The sequence below is a fragment of the Gallus gallus genome, chromosome 7 (genome assembly GCF_016699485.2).
Source record: "Gallus gallus isolate bGalGal1 chromosome 7, bGalGal1.mat.broiler.GRCg7b, whole genome shotgun sequence".
In the NCBI taxonomy this organism is placed as follows: Eukaryota; Metazoa; Chordata; class Aves; order Galliformes; family Phasianidae; genus Gallus; species Gallus gallus.
The window spans coordinates 11,222,565-11,243,684 of NC_052538.1; the positions used below are offsets into that span (position 1 = coordinate 11,222,565).

General features: G+C 44.4%; 2 protein-coding genes across 7 annotated transcripts in view; one reads left to right on the forward strand and one right to left on the reverse strand.

Moving 5' to 3' along the window:
* CDK15 (cyclin dependent kinase 15) overlaps positions 1 to 12,946 on the forward strand; it is a 34,207-nt gene extending 21,261 nt beyond the window's left edge. For 2 of the 3 annotated variants that reach the window (XM_015289476.4, XM_004942625.5), the window contains exons 11-13: positions 4,342 to 4,390; positions 6,861 to 7,000; positions 11,864 to 12,946. In XM_015289476.4, coding sequence (XP_015144962.1) covers positions 4,342 to 4,390; positions 6,861 to 7,000; positions 11,864 to 11,973 — 299 coding nt within the window. In that variant the 3' untranslated portion in view covers positions 11,974 to 12,946. Of the gene's footprint in view, positions 1 to 4,341; positions 4,391 to 6,860; positions 7,001 to 7,197; positions 7,255 to 11,863 lie in introns of all 3 variants that reach the window. The other variant, XM_040703906.2, reaches the window with a different exon arrangement.
* Positions 1 to 21,120, reverse strand: part of ALS2 (alsin Rho guanine nucleotide exchange factor ALS2) — a 216,372-nt gene that overhangs the window by 59,531 nt on the left and 135,721 nt on the right. For all 4 annotated transcript variants that reach the window (XM_046943915.1, XM_015289451.4, XM_046943916.1 and 1 more), the window contains exons 3-4: positions 17,659 to 17,788; positions 15,574 to 15,675 (exon numbers count right to left, since the gene is read on the reverse strand). The gene's annotated coding sequence lies outside the window, so the exon portion shown is untranslated. The remainder of the gene's footprint in view (positions 1 to 15,573; positions 15,676 to 17,658; positions 17,789 to 21,120) is intronic.

Consider the following 21,120-nt stretch of genomic DNA (forward strand, 5'->3'; position numbering starts at 1 on the left):
GGCAGGGGAAGAAGGCAATACTTGTCCACCTGTGCCCATGCCTTCTTGCACAGAGAAATTCAGAAATGGTCCCCATGCCCACTGCCTGAAGTTTGATGATATCTCAGCCCATGCCCGAACCCAGCTGAGCAGGGATACAGGCGAAAAACTCCTCCTTGGCCTGCCCTGTAGCTTCTGATCTCCTGCTCTCTGTCCACCAGAGATCTGGGGCAGTGAGTTACGCGCAGCCACGGAGCCTCAAAGCATGACATTCCCCCAGCCCTGGCTTCAGAACTGGCTCCTGCAGAATGTGCAGGGCTGGGAGAGCTCCAGCCCCGTGTCCCAGTGCACTCACTGGCCCTCTCCCCAGTTCTCTGTGCTTAGGAGCCCAGCCCGTAGCGACAAGGCTTTGCCCTGTGTTTGTTCATTTGTTCCGTTCCCCTCATTTTGCTTTCCCTGAAAGAGGCAGTTGTAGCTCTGTTAACACTATTTTTGAAAGATCTCATGCTGTGTGAGCTCAAATCCTTGCATTAATCTACTGCTGTGTTCATTTCACTGCACTGAAAAGCAGGGAGTTTAAATCCCCTCTAAACACCATTGGTGACACCAGAAGGCCAGTGTTTTGATCCAGCCCCATTAATGGTTACAAGTTTGAATCTAGACAGCAGGGGTCAAGGGCAGGAAAGGATTAAGAATCACAGCCCATGACATTAAGCTAGTGCTTTTGCCAAACTGGGAATACTGGAGCACCCAATGCATCGTTTTATGCCTCATTTTTCTGACATTTGGATTGCAAAGAGGGGGAGCAGTGCTTATTTGTGTATAACGCAATGAGCTCGCTGTGAGCTGCAGCTTGCTGTGAGCGAGCTTTGCTCCTCCATTTATCACACACACTGACTATGACGGTTCCTATGCCAGGTAGTATCGCTTCCCTTTGCAGGCTCACGGTGCTCACTTGGCTTTTTCAGGTACACCAGTAGTTTTCATAGTAATCCTCGTTTTTCAGATGTCTGCGAGCTTTGCTATGCCGAATGGGATTTAAAAGCTTTCCGTAGCCAACTCTTCCTCCTGAGAACATTTTTAGTATCTCCTGCTTTTCCAAAGTGCCACCGGCAGATGGAGGCAACAAGCAGCAGGCAGTGAGACACAAACATCAAATGGCATTTTTGAAAATGCAGATGAAGTCTGAACTCTGAATGCTGCTTTTTTTTTTTATCTCACTTTTTTATGCTGATGCTTCATTTAATAAATTGGATGGTTGGAAACTGAATTCTAAAATGATGAAATTCTTACTGCCATTGTAAACTGCATACGGCTTTGATCCCAAAAGGAAAAGCTGTGCTGCAGCTAAGGTACAATGTATGCTGGCCAGGCTGAAGGGAAGCTCCCGGTCTGCCTGGCGCTGGGCACAGCCTGCACTTTACAGCCTGCCACACGGGCAGAGCTCATCCTGTCCCGCAGCCACAGAGATTTCACTAATGAGAGAAATATTCTCTGTGAGCCTGCAACCTCAGCGCCTTCATCCAACGGCACTAGGCATCCTATTTCTCTCTCTTCATCAATTAGGAAAGTTTAACTTTTGTCCTCTGGCTTGCTTGCCTCATTATCAGTTCATTAGCCACTTCCACCTGGGTTTTCATGTAGGGAGGTATTTCCTCATTAGCACACACTGCACCGCATACTGATAGAAAATAACAAACCCAAGCAGTACCTTTCAGATCTACTCATACAGTGAAAAAAGCCAATCAGCCCTGCAGGATCCCATCATTTCGCGTGTATATCTATCATCACTGTAAGATGATTAAATCGGTAGTTTATCCACTTTTTTGAGTGGTATCTCTCACCTCTAAGGAATAGCTGTTTACACTGTTTTACAGTTTTGGATTGGTCTTAATCTTTACAGTAGGGAAAATATTTACTGCTCTGCTCTTACCCTGCTCAACACAATGGGGTCTCAGAATTCTCTGTGGGTTTGTCTATATGGGGTCAGTCAGGAGATTAATCTGAACTGATTTAAAGTGGATTAGTTAACTGCATTAAATCTTGAGTAGAGACACAGTGTTTTCTTACCCATATCTTCCAGTTATAATCAAAGCTCTGTCTACTCAAAGTGGCAAGTTTGGCTGTCCTCACTCAAGTAGAATTCTGCACTGAGAGATTTGTTTGGACTGCAACAGCAGTAGTTGGCTTACTGACTCTTATACTACCCCTTGAAGACAATTATTAATCTCTGAGTTATACAAATGTTAAATTATAGTCAAGAATCTTGCTCAAGACACAGCAATTTGAGGATTCCTCCCTGTTCCCAGCAAGCGAGCTGGTATTACTATCTGTAAGGTAAGGAAAATCCAGTTTCTTCTTTGTTTCACACAAACAAAACGATGTTCCAGTTAGATTTCACTGAGACCTTTTGCCCTGCCATTAGCAACTGAACTTGCATTTTTTAACCTCTATATTAAACTCCTTAAAGAATATTAACATGAAAAGATTTCAGTAAAGCACAACATCTAAGTAATTTTGGCATTTTTGTTAAATGTTAAAGGGATTTGACATATTGCCATGAAATGTTTCCATCTCGGCGAATCAAAACTTTCTGGCAGAGTGCTGCAGCATCTGAAAGTTTTAGGCCAGCTCAGTGAAGAGGCAGAACCTGCCTCACAAAAACAAACAAACAAGTCATTTCAAACCATTTTAACTCAATCTTCTTCTCTTTTTCCTGGAAACTTTACATCTCTACTCGGTACAGACAATTTATTTCTACGCTTTTATTACAGCTGGGGGGGAAAGGAGAAGGAGGGAGGACCTAGAGAATATGTTAATAGCGATCCAAGAGGAGCATTCTTCCAGGTTAATCTCAGTGATTGACCAGGGAAGAGGCTACTAAAGATATATAACTTCTATATAATGGTGACAATTCCAGAGCTCTGGCACCTAAGCAGTAGTGATCCTACCCCAGATTATACTGCCATTTACCGCTTTACAAATTACCTTACTATTTGGGTGTAAGAGAACGCTTCAGCTGTGACCTGTTACTTACACTGTGATAGACAGGTTTAACAACCTGCTTGCCTGGCTTAATGGTGAAAGATTGCTGCTGGAAAGGTTAAGTGCTGAAAGTTCAGCCATTTGCACTTTTTCAAATTGTCTGTGCATCAAGTCAGACATGGAGTGACCCAGCCCCAGAGCCTGCTGCTCTGGAAGTGGCTGCACAGGTTGAAGGCAGAGGGGCCTCATGCTTCATCTGCAGCTGGACACTTCTGTCCCTGAACAGTGTGGCTGAGCTGAGCAGCTCGGTGTGCTCCCTGGCACAAAGAAGGGCAGATGCTCTAGGACTTCGCAGGATAAGGCCCAGCCAAACTTAGAGGCCATTACACACCAGTACACCAGCAAGAGGGAGCAGTGGTGCTTCCCTCCAGGTGGTCTTGCTGCTGTGGGGTACGCTTATCCAGACCCCAGCTGGAAGAGAGGGCTATGCCACTCTTCCTGCTCCCTTTGTCAAGACTAGGGCACCTTTCATCTCTGCTGTCAGCAATGGTGCTCAGGAAAATGTGTCTGAGTATAAGTTACGGCTTTTCTGATGCAAGAAAAATGTCTTCATTAATCATCTGCAAGGGGAATCTTCCGCACGTAAGCCGTTTATTCATATCTAAGCTTGAGCAAATTCACGTGTTCTAAGAAAACATTTGAAGAATGTGTTTCTCCACATATTCCATACTGTTTAGAAATGTGTCCTTGAAGAATGGCAACAACAACACAGCTTCCCAAAGCTGCAAACTCTGCAATGTTCCAGTCTGGTAGAGATGCTTGAATCAATAAATACAAAGCACGCATGAAAAAGGTTAACATGAGGAACGATGAACTTAGTGAGGAACTGACCGCAAGAGCAGTGGGCAAAAATAGAGTGGGATCCAAGTATCTTTGTTTTGTCCACAGCCCTTCTGCCACATCCATGCAGAAAAGCCCCACGTGCCCATATGGGAATACGTGAACCTCAGTAGTCCTTGTACGTAATAGCTGGGGATGTAGACCTGCAAACCTCTTTCTGCTTCCTCAGTGTGAAGGCTTTGGGTACTGATGCTGCATTTACTGAAGTCAAAGCAAAGACTCTCACTGTAACAGATGGAGGCCCAAGGCCTCATCCTTCATGATGCATGAAGGGAAAGGGTTACAGAATTGGAACAGTCTTATTAACATCAGTGCTGGTACTCAAATCCTATAGGAATAATGTATATTTATAAATATTAAGAAGACAGATTCTATAGGGCCCTTTGAAATTCTGAGCACATGTTTTTGTAAGGGCTCAAAGAATGAGTTTTGGCTTGATTTTTGTTTCATCCTGTGATTGCATATTATACTTTCTAGAACTCACTGCTTCCAGGAGACCTCAGAGACTTCGAGTGATCTGTGACAGGTAAGCTACCTGTAACAGCAATGTCAAAATGGCCTCCGGGTTTATTTGTTTCTTCACGCAATCATTTAACTTGAAATGAGCTCTTTTGGCAAGCTGAGGAAGAGCAGGGTGGCTCTGTAGTAGAAAGTAAATCTAACATCAGCTATGCAACTGGTTTTGAGAGATCGCAGTAGAGGTAGGCACATAGTGGGGTTATTATTCTCTGAGGAGGAGGGATTGTTCTCAGATAAGCAGCGATTTGAGGACATTATGTGCAGCTTTTTGTGGGGCACAGTTTGATTCAGAAAGTCCTTCTTTCCCAGGCCCTCTTGCCCAGACCAAAGACAGGCTTTGCACTGTCTCAAGAAACTTGCTGTAGGAACATTGCTCAACAGTGATAAGGAAGACATACCAGGGCAGCACTGACACAAGACAACGAAACAACCCCCTGATTAGTTAGGAGAGGAAAATTCACATTCTTCAGTAGCCAAAATCTACAAGACTAGGGCCTTGGTTACATACCTCAGCTTGAGCAGACACCCACAGCACCAAACACTCCTGAGTCTATAAAGGAAAGGAGTACTTTTCAAGCATTTATAATGTGCATGCACTCACAAGCATACATGCATGCATACATTTATATATTGGTGAAATAAATGTATCAGCAGGCAAAGAGCCTAACAGCTCAGAGAGTCATTAACATAGCGTTCCCCATACTGATTTTGACAGGTCTCTCGCACACAACAAGCTTCATAGATGCACAGAAAAGGATCGATAGGATCTGTCCTCAGGACGCAGGTCAAGAATCAACTGTTCTTTGTGGATGTAGCCACATTTTTCATCATTGCCGTTCATTATCTGTTCAGCTCATCACACTGGATTCACCACTGCTCAAAGGAAATATGCTGTCCTTTGGAGCTGGGTTTCCCAGACTGTTTTGAGTTGCTGAACAAACTTGCTCAAGTTTTCAGCAAAGCACAGGTTGCCGAGATGCCAGCCACTGTCACACACATCTTCAGACAGACACAAAGCTCAGTACATCCCAACCCCTGATAACACACGTCCTAGAACAGAAGAGACCCTCTCTCAGTCTGAACAAAGAAATAACTATATTCCTTGAAACTCTGCTATACTGCACTTCTGCTTTTTGGCTGTGGTCCCTTGACAGGCTCCCTCACTGCTGCATGCTGACGGGCCATGGCAGAGCTCTGGCCACATGTGGGCTGGCCCCAGACCTGTGGGGCATCCTAAGGCCATGATAGCACGCTCGGCTCTTGAGAAGGAAAGAGCTGCTTCACACAGACTGCTCAGCCATGACTCTCCATGGCCGATTAAGAAATCAAAGGGGAGCTCTGTGCAGAGCTTGCCTGTCACCAGGAAGCCTGAGCAGTGGTGGGAGGCTGCCAGGGTGGCAGCTTGCAGCAGCTGGGTTATGGGGCAGCAGGGCTCGAGTAAGAGCCCACCATATCCTGGGTGGCATGGATCTAGTGAGCACCTCCGTATGCTTCAGCTCCCTGTCTGTACCCACACCCCTGACTGCAGGAACTCAAACTGTTTTGCAGGAGGTGAGAATTCAGCCCTTAAATACCACAGTGTGGCTGGTTACCTTTTACAAATGCTTCTTAGACATTTTATACCCTCAAAACAAAATTGCTGCTGTGTCAGATGCCTTGTGCAGGGAGGGGAAGGAGAGGGGTGGGGGATCCTGGCCGTGGTCTCATGGGGATGGGGCACTGGGGGGCAGAGGGATGAAGCCCAGCAGAGTGGGTTCCATGGGCCTCCTGGTGCTGAAACATGATCAGAGCAAACAAACAAAGTAAAAGCTGTAAAACTAAATGACTGTTTTTATTTGTTTGCTTGTTGGTTTGTTTTCTCTCCTCCACTTCCTTGTCCCCAGCTGCGTGCTCCTCTAGGAAGCAGCTGCTTGGCATCAGCATCTGCTGGGCTTGGAGCATGTGTGTTGCATCTACTTTAATCTCTCACTCTGGAAAGCAGACTCATCTCCCTGAATCCTCAACACATTTTACAACCAGATACATGACTGGTGGTAGGGTAGGAGATGGGGTATAGGTATTTCTTTTAGTTTTTCAGTTTTGACCTCCGATCTGCTCAGTGGACCACTCAGGTAATTCTGTGCACTTGCACTTCTCCCTGTAAATTGTTAACACTGACCTCTGACATTCCAGTTATGCCATGTAAGATGCAATTCACCCAGCCTCGTTTTCCCTTTTACTCACCAACTCACAAACGATTAATTTTCAAGACTCCCCTGAAAAGATAAGCCTGAGCTCAGGTCCTGGATATATTACCCAACGTAACCAAGCTCACATGGCAAAGCAAACGTCCTAGGAAGCCACGTATCTGTGGTGAGTTCATCCAGCTCCCGTGGGTCACTATCTCTGCCTCGAGCTCTGAGAAGGGCTGGGTCTAATTTTGTTCCAGCCTTCTGGCCTGTGCTCATCTCCTGCACTATTTTTCCCCGTTTTGCTAGGCTGAGCAGGGCACCAGCTGCAGAGGACTTGGCCTCCAGAATGCTCACAGCCTTCCCTCCAGGGCGGATCTCTGCACAAGATGCCCTTCTTCATGGCTTCTTCAGCCCTCTGCCTCCTCAGCTCTATCAAGTGCCTCCTGGTAAGCTGAGCCTTGATTTCACCTCACCAACAAACACCTACTTCAAATGGCCATTCACTACAAGATTCTTCAGTACTTTGGACCTGGACATCTCGTTTCTCCCTGCCCTCCCTCCCCACTCCTGTATGCTGCAAAGTTTACATCCCAGTGCAAATTCCACAGCTTGTTTTTCCATTTTCTTCCACTCGACCACAAAGTTAATAACAGAAGTGGACCTGGATGGGATGTGTCCGTGCTGCACTTTCAAAGCTGAGGTCTGTGCGCTTTGATGGGCTGTTTCTCCCCCATTCTATAACCCCAGGGGCCCTGAGCCTTTCCTCAGGCTGGCTCATGCTGTGTATTCAGTGTAACTGGCATGCTGGTCCCTCCTGATGTCCTGAATTCCCAGCTGCTCAGCATGATGTGCTAGCCCCAGTTCCCTTGGACTGCTCCTCCTTCTCCCTTTGATGTTTGGAAGCAACAGCTGTTCCTCATACCCTGTCACACCAGTTCTCCCTCAGTTTTACCTGCCTTATTTTCTTCTCCCCTCGCTGCCTTTTCTTAACCACGCAGTTGCATATATACGTCACGCACATCTGCCTTTCCTGCCCTGAGCTGACAATAAATATGTATAGGGTCTCACAAGTTATAGGTTCTGTTTTTCACCGGGAAGAGCTCCCTTCTACTGGGAGACAGGCCAGAGAGCCCCGGCATTCTCCGTTGTCTCCCGGGCACCAGCTATGCTGGTTTGTTTTCTGGTGTTTTTCTTTTAAAGATAGGGGCAATTAAGAAGAAACCTTCTTAGACTGTGTTGTCAAGCTATTTGAAAACTTAATTTCTGGCTTCTGTGACATATCCCAAGTGAAGGAGCAGCCAGCCAGCATCTCTCCCAAACTGCCGCCCTTCTGAAGGTGCTGTGTGTGCGTGAGCAGGAGTGAGAGACATCTGCATTCCTTTTCTGTTCACCCAGCCACAGAGCACAAATCTACTTTGACACTTTTAGAAAAATGAAAAGATGGAATCTCGCAGGAGCCTGCCTGTGCCGGGGGTGGGGGGGGAGGAGGGGAGCACGCACAGCAGGAGGGAAGTTGACTTTTCTTTATACATATAGGGTTTTTTCCATGCAGAGTTTAAATTATGCCTGATAAAAGGAGTTTCGTGGATGTTTCAGTTCTTTCAAACCCTCCTGGCTTCCTCCCAATTAAATGAGGTTTGTCAAAGCCACAGGGCTCTGCTGCTGCCGGAGAGGCGGACAAGCACTTCCCGCAGTGACATCTCCAATCCCCAAGGGAGAAGATGAAAGTGTCAGTGCCACGAGAGAGAGAGAGTGTGGAAAAAAACAGGTACAGAGACAGACAGTGTGAGAGTAAGGGAGAGAGTGAGGAGAAATAGAAGGAATGAGAAAACAGATTGGCATAATGTGTCAGTCTCTCAGACACATTTCCAGAGATTCATTTCACCTGGGTTTCTACACAATCCTATATTTATTATCCTCCATATTGCAGCAAGAAATACCTTTTGGACAGGCGACTGCATGGCAATAACTTAGCAACCAACGTACTGAGAGCAGAATCGAAGTGCACAGGGCAGAAACCGGCGCAGTATGGTCATGCAAGACCGTATTCACGAGTGACTCATTAAGCCTGTAAAAATTAGGCAATTCTGAATAATTTCCCACGTAGCCATCCCTATTGCCATAAGACATTTGTTCTCTTGTGTCATTTTAGTATTGTACTATTTCGGAATTTAACTGTATCATTTTAAAATTCTGGTTGCTATGATAACACAGTGCGGGTTTTAAATATATTCTGTTCCTACTTTGTTCTGAAGGATGCTGGCTATTAGTTCCCATCCTCTGAAGGAGAAACTTAAAGCAGAAGGGCAAAGAATGAGTTGGAGATGAAAGGTGAGAGGAGGAGGAGGTTGATCCAAGGTGTGTGAGAGTAAGCAGGAAACAGCATTTGAAAAAAAATAACGTTCCCATAAGAAATTATTTTCTATTGTTGTGAAGTAATTGTAGACATAACTGTCCTTTTTATAAGTTGCTATGACAAGCTGGAAACCAGAGGGTATTTTTCAAAGGTCAATTCCCGGGAAAAAATAATTGGAGAAATCAGAGTTTCAAAGAACCCCTCCGAATAGCATCTTTCTCATTACTGAGGAGAATGCGAATGGCCAGACCCTGGCTGCTGCCCTGGGAATGGGGAGGGGAGCAGGGCGCTCTGTGCTTCCTGGTCAGCTCGCAGAGTGGGGAACAAGTTGCTGTTGCTTATGCTCATTTGGATGCAAAGTGCTATGGAAAGAAAAAGAGTAACTCATGCTGCAAGAGAAGACTTTGTACCCTGAGAGCATTTACTGTCCTTTTACTGGCCTAAGCCAATCCTGAGACAATTATCTGTGCAGTGTAGCCCTGTTCTACAGCATCTCTGATAAAACTTCAGCCTAACCTTTGCCACCTGCTAAAGCAGAATGTTTTCTGTCCAATTAATCAGTCCTGGAAGAAAGATGAGATCCTTGAATCAAGAAAGCATGAGCTGTGCTCTCAACCCAATGTCAGCCCTGAAATGCAAAAGGCTTCCTGAGAAGGCATTTTACTCTGCTGTCAGGTCAGACACAATAACAATTGCAGTTTAATATTCTTAGTCATAAACTTGATTTATTTCCATCTGTTTTGGCCACAAATGCTTTAAAGCAGGCTGGTAGGCAGGGAGGGTGAACAGTGGAATTTGGGGTTAGCGCCAGTGGGTTGCCAGCAAAATGTACTGTGAGAAGAGCTCCAGCCATGAAGCTGCAGATCAAACTAGGCTTGCTCCTTTTGCGTACAGGTGGGCTCCCCGAAGCAATTCAAGATCAGTGTGCTGGGTGATGATAACACTTTCTTGTTTGTCCTACAACTTCCCCGTATTTATGCCTTCAGAAACAAGGAGGGGGAGGGAGTTTTGATTTTGACATAGAACTGTTATTTTAATGTTTGTTGCATCTAAACTTGCACAAAGCAAGTTTAGGCAATGGGGATGTTAAGGCTGCCTACCAAAAGTCCCATTTCCATTGGGATTAGCTAACTCTGGTAGTTGTCAACACAGGGCATGTATAAAGAAGAGCTGGCTTTCACAGACAGCTTGTTTGGGTTGGCTGCTTTCCCTGTGTTCTACATAGCTGAAAGGTTTTTACACTCACTTATATTTTTTTGCTTGTGTGCTTTGCCACCTCTGTATACAGAAAATGGACATCCTTCACTGAAAATCAGATACAGACACCTAGAAATTGACGTTTCCACCAGGTGAATGAATCCGGTTTATGGTGTGTCTATAAGGGAATAAACCGAAGCTGGTGTTGAGAAGCAACTCAGCTGTCACTTCTGAACCAGAAGCAGTCTTTTTCTGTGAGCTGATAAAGCCAATCTTCACTTAACTCAGGCGTAACACCCCTCAGCTCTTGTGGCCCAATCTCCACAGTAGTGGCTTGTGAAAATACTGGCAGGACTCTGAGGACTATTGTCATTAAGTCACCATCCTCAGAAAGAGACACTGCAACCTCACAGATGTTTCCAGGAAGCAGCATGCCAAGGGCACGAGCCCCTGGACATACTGTGCTGCTTAAGCTCTTCCCTGGGCATTGGCCTGGAGCAGCCATGATGCCTGCAGGTTCAGGAGCGCAGGGTGATGGAGAAGACAAGAAGGAGGGTTTCCTTTGCTCACTCCCCAGCTCATGCTCTTGCAAAAGGATAACTGGCACCAAGTTTGGCCCACATGACTTGGGGAAACAAAGTCCTACAGACATGGATCAAATGCTCTGACTCCCATTGATCTCTAGCCAGAGAATCTCTATAAAGGTCCTATTGTTCAGGGAGATGAACTGCTCTGGGAGGGAGCACTGCTAATACCCTTTACAGAGGCAGACGCTATTGTATCAGAGGCTGGCAGACATTTTTCTGTTATTTGTCTAATTGCAAAGTTATATCTAAGGTTCCTTTAACTTCCACTTTCCTTTTAATGCTCTTAAATGCAAATCTGAGAAGATTTAGTTGTTTGTTGTGAGAGACATGCAGACTGGAAGTTCCATCTACTTATTTCCCATCCTCAGGTGCACTTCTGCCTTCAGCCAGTTATCAGCAGAAAAGAGCAAATGGGGATGCAGTGATCAGATTTCTAAGGCACAAAAGTTAAAGCTAAGTTTGAGATTGTGACAGCAAGCAGCCATGAGCCTAGGAACTCAATTAGCCTGAAAGACAACTATCTCATTATCTTTCCTAAAATGATATAAATACATAAGAATATAAAAATTTAAAATAAACTCTCTCTCTATTGACTGTCTAGATGACTGAATTTCACTGCTCAATTTCTTTAAACACCCACTTTAGTATTTATTTATTCTAAGCGTGAAGCAGCTACGATAATTAGACTGTCAGATTTGGTAAGTTAATGAGGAGTCACTGGAGTGGAAGGTTTTGCATTTGTGAGATTGCTGAAGGAGAGAAGCTCCGTGCCTTTGCTCTATCTCTTTTTTCTTTTCCTTTTTTTTTCCTCCTCTGCTGGGTGGGAAGGAGAGAGCTTGGCAGCGCGTAGATCCATTTGAATCCTTTTGATTAGTGGATTGCATTCCCACCACTGTTCTACCAAATAATATTTTGCTGGTTGCTCCAAGAAAAAAGAAAAGGAAAAAGGAAAAAGGAAAGAAACCATAGATGAGATTTCTAGAGAAGGGAGCCTAGATAAAGAAATCCTTTTCCAAAAAAATCAGGAGGAAAGGAGATGTGAAAAATAGGATCCGGAATTACTTTGTACTGTGGGTAATGTTGCAGGAGAGTATTAGGAAGGTAGCTCAGTGTAGGAAAAGGACCATCTTGCAGCTTCTTCCTTAACCTGTTTTGGTTTTTTTCCACAGAACAATCAGTGCTCACAGTTCCAGCAGTGAGACTGCAACCTGAAATCTGTGACCTGTTTACTTCTTATCGTAAAGGACGTCTCTCACAAGGTTCAAGCAAGTTTTGGTAGAAAGCAGAAATGACTGGCTACTTCTTGGGTGAGCATGTGGTTGCCTCTTTGAAAGCTGCTGCCATCATCCTTTAGCGTATGAATACTTTTATGCATTGAAGATGGGAAAACAAAACCAATACCCACAGCTGGACCACCACGTCCCAGGCTGAGGACAAAATGGCAAATCTTCTCACATTCAGAGAGAAGAGGTCAGCAAGCCAGTGGCCCCCAGTGCACAATGCACAGTGGTATCGTGGGAGGTCTGGGTTTGTTTCGTCATATTCCCGAATCTCAGACCAGTGCCCTTTCCTCTGATGCCTCCCCAGTCAAAATATGGTTTCATTTCCACATTGCTTAAACTGACCAAACTGCTTTGTTTGCTTTTGTCTATGTCTATTGAATTCACATTTTATAGCTTACTTGTTATGATTTAACACACAATGGAATTTGTTCACTGAAATGAAAAAGAGCTCTACCCGGGGGGGAAAGAGTAATGTCGCAATGGATGTTATGGCAATGTGTATTCTTCCATTGGAGTGATGAAGCCATAGCTCCACCTTTCTTGGGTTCATCCTGTGTCACAACATCTTGCCACAGTGAGCCGCTCGTCAGCAAACTGGAGTTTGTCACTGGAGTATTTTTTCCCTCAGAACTCCATACGGCGCTGTGGCTTGAAGCAGACATTTGGGTATTTCTGATGTGATTTGGTTACTCTGCCATACGTCATACTTTGATTTCATCTATATCATTGTATCAGCATAACGTTGGACTAATGTCACAAAACTGATCTGCCTCATTTTGTGCTTCCCGTGCATGTGCCAGAACCTGAGCAGAGCTAGGAAACATCCCTCAGGTTTGCAACATTCATGGTTTTAATTGATCTGCACCTTAGTATGAGTCACTTTGAAACATTATGTTTTTGTTGCCTACTTCTTCTTATGTTTTAATGAAAAATATTAAAAAATAAAAAAAGTTCTGTTATTTATATGCATTAACTATATTATATATTTCACATGCACCCAAGGTAATTCTTCTTCACTCAGAGCAGCTCAGGCAAACGAAAATGTTGGAGACCCAGGCTTTAAAATGTTGTTCCAATACCAACGTTTATCTCCTTTTTGTTACAGAAAACCTCTATTAACAAAAGATCACTTAAAATCACTATTATTGAAAGAAATTACAGGAAAATATCCTTTTCATATATCCTGTCTCTTTGTTCATTTTGTGCATTTGCTAGCAGCAAGTGTCCAGTAGTGTCACCAGCTGACTCTGTGCTTGAAGGGCAGACATGGAAGATGGTCTTGAGAACAAATTAACCTGATTTACTGCCTGCAACCTAGCTGTGATAGCAGGACAAACCTCAGTTCTACTCCTGTGCTTCTAAATGCAGGTAGATGGTGTTTACTGCTGTGAGGTCAGGTCCCAGCACCCAGTGCCTGGTCTTACAACCTTGCTCAACCCCATCTGTCCTTGTCATGTGGACAACAGCAGATAGGACAGCCAGGAGTTCTTTCGAGAAGGAGCCAACATTGCCAGCCTTGTGGCCAGACTGGATTTTGGAGGCAGTCTGAATTAATTCCCTGCTCACCTGCTCGGCTGAGGGCAGGCAGGGTGGCTGTACCCTCTGTGTGATCAGAGAAGAACTAATCCTGCCATAAACATGGCTGTCAGTTCCAGTAAGGCTTCTTGGACAACTCACTTGAGGAGGGCACACATGCTTCAGTGTTTACTGACTTAGCTTTGGCCAATTTGACCTGATTTTGATGATACTTCACAAACACGAGATTCAAAATAGTGAAACTATGAAAAAAGTAGGAGATTCTCTTAAGGGTTTTTTTTGTTTGTTTGTTTTTTGTTTTGTTTTTAATACTAACCTAGCTTCAAAGTGATGGTGTCCCTTTTTTTAAGCTGCTTACAGATCATATTAAACAAGCTTAAATGTCAGCTCAAGTTTTCTTCTGCAGTTAACTACAGGAAGACATTGTATAAGTGATGTTTTTCAGATTATTCAACTTTAAAAAAAAAAGAAAAAGGCATCTGGATTTAGACATGCAAGCAAGGTTAAAAATGAAACAGTAATTTTTTTGTCATTTTAATAGGCTACCAATGGAAAGCAGGGGTTCTGTGTGCTTTTTCAAATCTAATCAGAGGTAGATAGGCATCTAAGGCTCAACAGCCTCATGCTGGTGCCTGAGAGAATGGAATTTCCTGGGAACATAATGAAACTGCCAGCCTTCTTTCATTGGCTAACCTGAGTTAAGTTATAAAAATAGACAAAACCAAATAACTAAACATACCAGGCTCAATCATGAATCCATGGGCCCTGAGCCACACAGCAAGAGACAAAACATCATCACAGTCTCCTCCTTGTTCTCCTTCTGGTTTCAGGAAGGGACCAGATAGTGCCAGGCATCTACCCCAGGGTGATATACGCTCCATGCCAATACATCATCTATCTTCTACTCTATTCCTCCTTTTTCTCTCTATCTGCTGAGAAGAAATGTATGGATTGTTGGAACCTGCTTGCTTTCTCATGCAAAGAGAAAGGAAAGTAACTGAAGTCACTGGCCCCACAGAATATTTGGAATTAGGATTTATTTGTCCTTTTGATTGAGAACTTAGGCCATGTATTTTTATGCTAACGGAATTCCTTTGCAACATGAGCAGATTCTACACTCCATTACAACAAAGACCTTTGAAATAACTTTTCATGTTGATGAAATGAAGCATAATCTTTGCAGGTGTAAAACAAGGGCAGAGTCTGGTCCGGAGAGGCTTATTTCTTAAAATCACCTTTCAGCAGAAGAGAACAAAAGTGTGCAGATGCCCTGCCTGTTGTTTTTCAGAAGGCAACGTCAGAAAGATTGACTAGGCAACAAAGATGTAACTGCATAGTCTGGACACTGGACTTGCAGAATAAACGCAGCCATGTGTCACTTAATAGAGAGATCCCTGGACCAGAAGATCGTTGTACAAACAGGACAGATGGGGACTGACAATTGAAAGAATGTAGAGGCTGATCCAAGGCTTACAGAAACCTGTCATTCTTTGGGTTTGCCTACAATCTACTTCAACAAAAGAGCTCCTGAGGGAAGAAGGGGATTAGTCAAAAGTTGAGTGAGGTCTCCAGGGAAGATGGCTTCTTGGATAAAGTTGTCAACAAAAGGAATTGTTTAAGACTATTTGTTATAATTTCCTAGAGGGAGCTTCTGCCATTGCTAACAGGATTACCGGCATACTGGTTCCACACCAGCAGCGCATTAGACATATGCATTGCAGACTGGCTGCTTAGAGCTGAATTCAGGGGTCTTCTTATACTGGGTCCCAAATGTGTGCAGGTGCTGGTGAGCAGAGGGGAGATGGCAAAGAATTAAGATGAAGCCAAACACAGGCCATTTTTGGTCCAGCTGTTGCAGAGTCCTGGCTCATTAATGAGTTACCAGGGTGTTTTAATCTCCTTGATCTCAAGGGCTGCTGACAGGCTATGAGAAGGAAAACTAATTTGAGGTGAGTGCTGATCAGGATACATGGGGAAATGAGCAGGAGCTCTTTCCCAGCTATAGTTACTATGAAATTCCTTATATAATTTGTACTGGAAGAATCAGGAACACAACTCACTGCATTCGTGTATTAGGGTGCTTGGTCTCAGTTATCTGGGATACTTTCTTTTACTTTGGGGTCCATAGAAGTCAGATGCCTCAGTGTAATCTCACAGCAGATCTGGGAGGAAAAAAAGAATACAAAGACAAATCATTATGGTGTAAGCATGCAAACTTTCCTGAATACTTCTTATTCATCTGAGTAGCGTCACTGGCAGGACTGGGGCAACTTCTCTGATCAAGAGTTATGCAGGGCATTGTGATATTAGGACAAAATCTTTATGAAGCAATGGCAAGGCACTGGAGAAGTGGGTGGCAGCCATAGAAAGAGATGGAAGAGGTCATTTTGGGTTAAAGGAGCTACAGTTCCACCGAGTGCTGACTAAGCACTGCAGATATAAGCAGAAAGCAGCACAGCTGTTTATGTTCCCCTTCTCCCTCACTGTACATATAATCGCAGAGGAAGAAGGCATGTTCTGTGCTTTGATAAAAAAAGCCAGCTATGTTCCAAAAGTTCTTCCAGCTCTAGATTGTGTGGATCCAGATCTACTAAACAGCAAGCACTCAAAGTGAGTACGGATGCCTGACCTCACTTTGCAACACTGAAGAGAATTCTGTGTCAATATCAGGACCTTATGCATTTTATTTATTTTGCAATTAATATTACAGTGACTTCACAGCAGTACAAACAAAATCTGACTGGAGCCTATAGAGTTCTACTTGGGCACATCTCTCTGTGTCACCTTCCCACGTGCAGGTTTGTTTGTGGAGAGAAGAGCAACTGGAATCTCTTTCAAAGCAAAGCAACAGTTCTCAAACACATCAGCACTGGCTGCTGCATTGCAAAAGCTTCTAAAAATGCTACAAATAAGATATCTTTTAAAAGTGGATCTGTTGGTAAAAGTTGGTAAGAAATAGCTCTGCAATTCTGAGTTACATTGCACTGTAATATGCATGCTCAGAGAGTCTATAAATGATGCCCAGCTTGGGACAGGGAGATCTGCATTCCTTTTGCTCTCTTGGGAATGGCACAGAAGAGCAGTGAAGATACAACACCTATAATACCTGTCATGGTTATGGCTGGATGTCTACTTCAAATTGGGAGACACTGAAGAACAGTTCAATAAATGTTAAATGAAACATTTTTGTTTTGCAAGGGGCAGCAAATGATCTAATGATGGGAACTGATGCACTTTCCTCACGGTGTCTAGAATGGCTTTGTTTTTGCATTGCAGCTACTACCGTAATGGACAAAGCTCTTATGCTAAATTGCCAAATGGCCAAATGATACCTGCTACCTTTGTATCTGGAAGGCAGGAAAGCCAGGAAGATGCTGGCAGAAAGAGATGCTGTAACCCGGCACTCTTCATCTGTTCATTAACCCAACATCTGAGGCCCAGTGCCTTAAATATGTCAGACCAGAGAGATGACTGCCCCAGAACCACCTGCCTTGCACGCTAACAGACTACTGTTTACATCAGGAGCATTCATTTCAGCAGATTCTCCATCTCCTGGCCTGCCCAATCTCAGGCACAACAGTTCTCAGAGAAAATGGATGTTGTGTTGTAACAAGTCAGGAAGAGAACAAGAAACACACCTGGATCCATGGACCAAGTTAGTGCCACTCAAAATGCAGTCATTATTCCCCATTTCTCTACCTGCTTGTAGTTCCACAGTCTTTCTCTTTTGCTCTTTGATGCTTTCCTAAGCCCTAGATGAGCTGACTTAACTTACTAAACAGGTGGAAAATGATTCACTCTTTTGCTGGGTTAGTTTTTCATGGCTTTAATGAACTGAATGAGATTACAAAGGAGTCAGACGAGTACTGCGGTTCACGCATGGTTAAACGTGGAGTGGGAAAGGAGGAGCAATGGAAGGCCATGAAGTTCTGAACCTTATCTCCAACCTGCTCACATGCAGTTGGGATGTAGCTGGTCACCCCCTGACACATCTAGATGTTTCATGTTCTGTTTTGAGGTAATGACTGAACAGTTGCTGGTGAGTTAGTGCTCAGTACTGCTACGATGTATGTGGGTTCGTCTCAAATCTTCGTGTCTGCTGCTGAAAACCTCATGAAAAATCCCAGACATTGGTGAAGACTGACCTTTCCCTTTTCCAGAACAAACTTCTCTTGGCAGATGTAGGATGCCTTGGTAAAGCAGGTAAGAGTTTGTAAGTGCAAGTAAATGGAGATTTTTGTTCTTGAGGGTCATCAAGCTGTTTCTTCTCACCACCTAATAAAAAATTGAAAACAAATCTGAGATTTTGGAGAAATCCTCTAATTCAGAGAACATAAGTCTTCTATGTAAAGAGAGTTTAACAGCAGACTTAAATATTTGCTTTAAAAACATCCTGAACTAGATGCAATAACTTCACTCCCAGGCCAAGATTCCGTTTTACTTCAGGTCAGAGCGGGTCTGTTGGCCAAATTACATATCCCCAAGAAAAAATCAGAGGGCTTTAATACTGGCAGAAGCCTGTCTGCAGTGGCACAAGTGGGCAACGCTCTTTAAAGGGGAAAAAAAAAAAAAAAAGCACGAAGAAAATCCCCCGCACAACCCAGAATTGCATTTGGGGAGCACAGATGAAAGCCCTGATGTGGGTCATGTGACAGGTGTCACTTCGGTAATGATATTGGGGCAGAGATAAAAGTCCTCGCCGGCTGGTCATGTGACAGCGCTTCATTACTCTCACAGCAGGTGGTCGGAGAGTCTCAATGCTTTTATTTTTTTTTATTATTTTTTAATTTTTTTATTTTATTTTATTCTGTGATAATGAGAAAATGTTTAAACTTCCATCCCTGTGTTTAAACACTCCTTCATGCTGACAGCAGCAGGAGATCCCTTGATCAGCTGTCAGATTGGAAAGTGCAATTTTTCTGGAAAGTAAACAGCGTGTTTGCCAGTTGGAAATCATTTTGTGTTTGTTGGGACTGCAGTGGCAGAGTGATGGAGCCGTGTCACTGCGTCTGACAGCTCGGGAGCGGGGAATAGAGAAGAGCCTGAAAAGTGTTTTTTAGACTCTGCCTCTGATAGCAGCAGCCTGAGATTTCTGACACTTCTCTATTGTTACCGCGTGGAAAAAAAAAAACCCCATCATTTATGGATTGCTTCTGAAACTTCTGAAGCAGCGGCACCGCGTCAGCATGAATACGTGGGACCTTCTAAAAGGAGCTCCTGCATTTTAATAAAAACTTTCAGAGGAGAAAAGCAAACGGGATGCACAAAGAAGCGAGCAGGTGTGGGGACACGTGGTGGTGAAGGTGCCCAGATCTCGTCCTCCGTGGGCAAGGAAAAATGAAAAAGTCCCCTTCAGTTAGAAAACATTTCATGTCTGATGTCCCACAAGCTCAGGGAAGTCAGCGGAGCTTTCAGGTGAGACGAGGAAGGGAAATGCGGTCCCAGGACGATGCCAGCAGCCCTGGGGCTGGCCAGGCCCAGCTGCAGGTGGAGTGCAGATTGCATCTTCTCCCCGAGCAGCTGGGACCCAGCTACGTGCGCTTCACAGGTTAACCGCCTTTATTTTGTTTCCTATTAGACAAATATCTTCTCAAAGTCATTCTCACAAAGAACGGGAGATATGGATATAATGCACGTAATTTTAATTAAAATTAAGGTTTGAATGTGCATATGCAGAGGCATACAAAGCATTTTTCCTATGCAGACGTAGACAACATCTCAAATGCAGAATCAACAAATCAACCTGATTTCAACACTGGGAAAGTGAATTACTCAGAGCATGGCTTGGATCACGTATGAGATATTTGCAGCAATTACGTTACATGGAGCCTTGGTAGTCTCCCAACCAACGCTTCCCTCTGAGGGCTGTGCCACAGAGGCCCACAGGTGTGTTCTCCCTCTCTGTGAAGCTCCCCATTAAGAGCTTCCTGCATATTACCTGTCCGGAAGAGTTGCCTCATTAGAGCAGAAGGCTTGATGCCCTATTGCCATCTCACTTGTGCCACCCTGAGCTGGTGCTCTGCTTCCAGCTCCACGCTGTGTGCAGCTCTGGGCCTCAGGGCTGCGGAGCCCCGTCCGGGAGCTCAGGCAGGGCCGGACAATCAGCAAAAATGATCCCAAGCAAAAAGATCAGATCCGAATCTGGCCCTTTGTTAGCAGTCATTAAAAAACACGGCACTTTTAATAGGAGCTTATTCAATTAGCAGACTAACAGGCTCCATCAGATAAGCAGGGGATTTCCCTGGGAATCTGAGTCACTATGGCACATAACGCTGAAGCTGCTCCAAACTGTATGATTAACCCTCTCCACACTGAACCAGATGAAGAGGCCAGATCTCAGGAAACGGTTCATTTCTGGCTTCCTTAGGGAAAAGGAAGAGCTCTCTGCTCTGCCTGAACACCCCGAAAGGTGCCAGTGCTGAGTGTGACTCACACAGGCGGAAGGAACCCAGAGGATCACGGCACCAAACTGTAAGTGCTGCAGACAGGAGACTCGCCTGATCTCTGATAAACACGCTGACATTTGGCAGCCTGACAGCTTCACAGTTCCATAAGAGGCTTCCTAATTAGAGCCTGGGTGAGAAATAATCCACAACTTGAAGTTTGTCTCTAGCTTCCTCGCTGTACCTTTTTTTTCCTCCTTTTCTGTGCGCTTTCTCCCATTTCAGTGTTTTCTCTCACACATTCTCAACACATCCCCTCCCTGCAGGCGGAAGCTGTTTGAAACACCAGGCAGGAGGAAGGTTAATTTTTGCCTGTCCTCTCGGCTCAGAACAACTCTCAACAAAAGCACCTCTCTTGCATTCCAGTGTTGCCCTTGAAAGAGACTGGGAGATAGCACAGAGAGAGGACAGGACATGGAAGAAAACCAAAGCAGTTCCATTCAATCCTTGTAAGACTTGTAGGGTAAACCTAGTGCTCCTAGCAGCGGAAGAATGGGGACTGTGGGTCAGGATCCAGCCTTGCATTTCACTTTGCTCCTGTTGCCCAGCCCCGCAGCAGCTGGCCCCAGACAGTGCATTGCAACAACTCAAATGTCAGCTGCAGCCAGGTTCTGAATGCAGCACTGCCCTTAGGACTTAAAGTACAGTGATGCTCCCATATCACAGCACAACACTGGCCCTGCTGGTCTTACAGTGAAGTACATCTTTTAGAGATACAAACTGTTACAAGGGGAGATCTTTAAAAGCTAAATCACATTCCAGTCCTTTACTCCATCACAGCCACGCTCCCCAAGTAGTTCCAGAAAAACTTCAAATGCAATAACCTCTGAATTTGAGATCATATTGACAAGCAACATCTGCTAGGACAAGTATGACTCTTCTCTATATTTACTGCTAAGGGTGATATTTGCTGACAGGAGGGTCGTTTGTCCTCTATTAATATCCCAATGTCTCTTCCAGTGTAATATGATGGGTCGCAAAGTTGTTCAAAGACAGCAGCCAGTGTGCACTCTGCAATAGCTGGGATACAAACACAGAATCCACTTTATGTTGGAGGGGTACTCCTATTCACTATTGTCCTCAATTAATACAATACTACCTGGATAGCCATGAGAAACAGGCAGAAATTTGGGATTCTCCACATACGTTCCACAGGACAGTTAT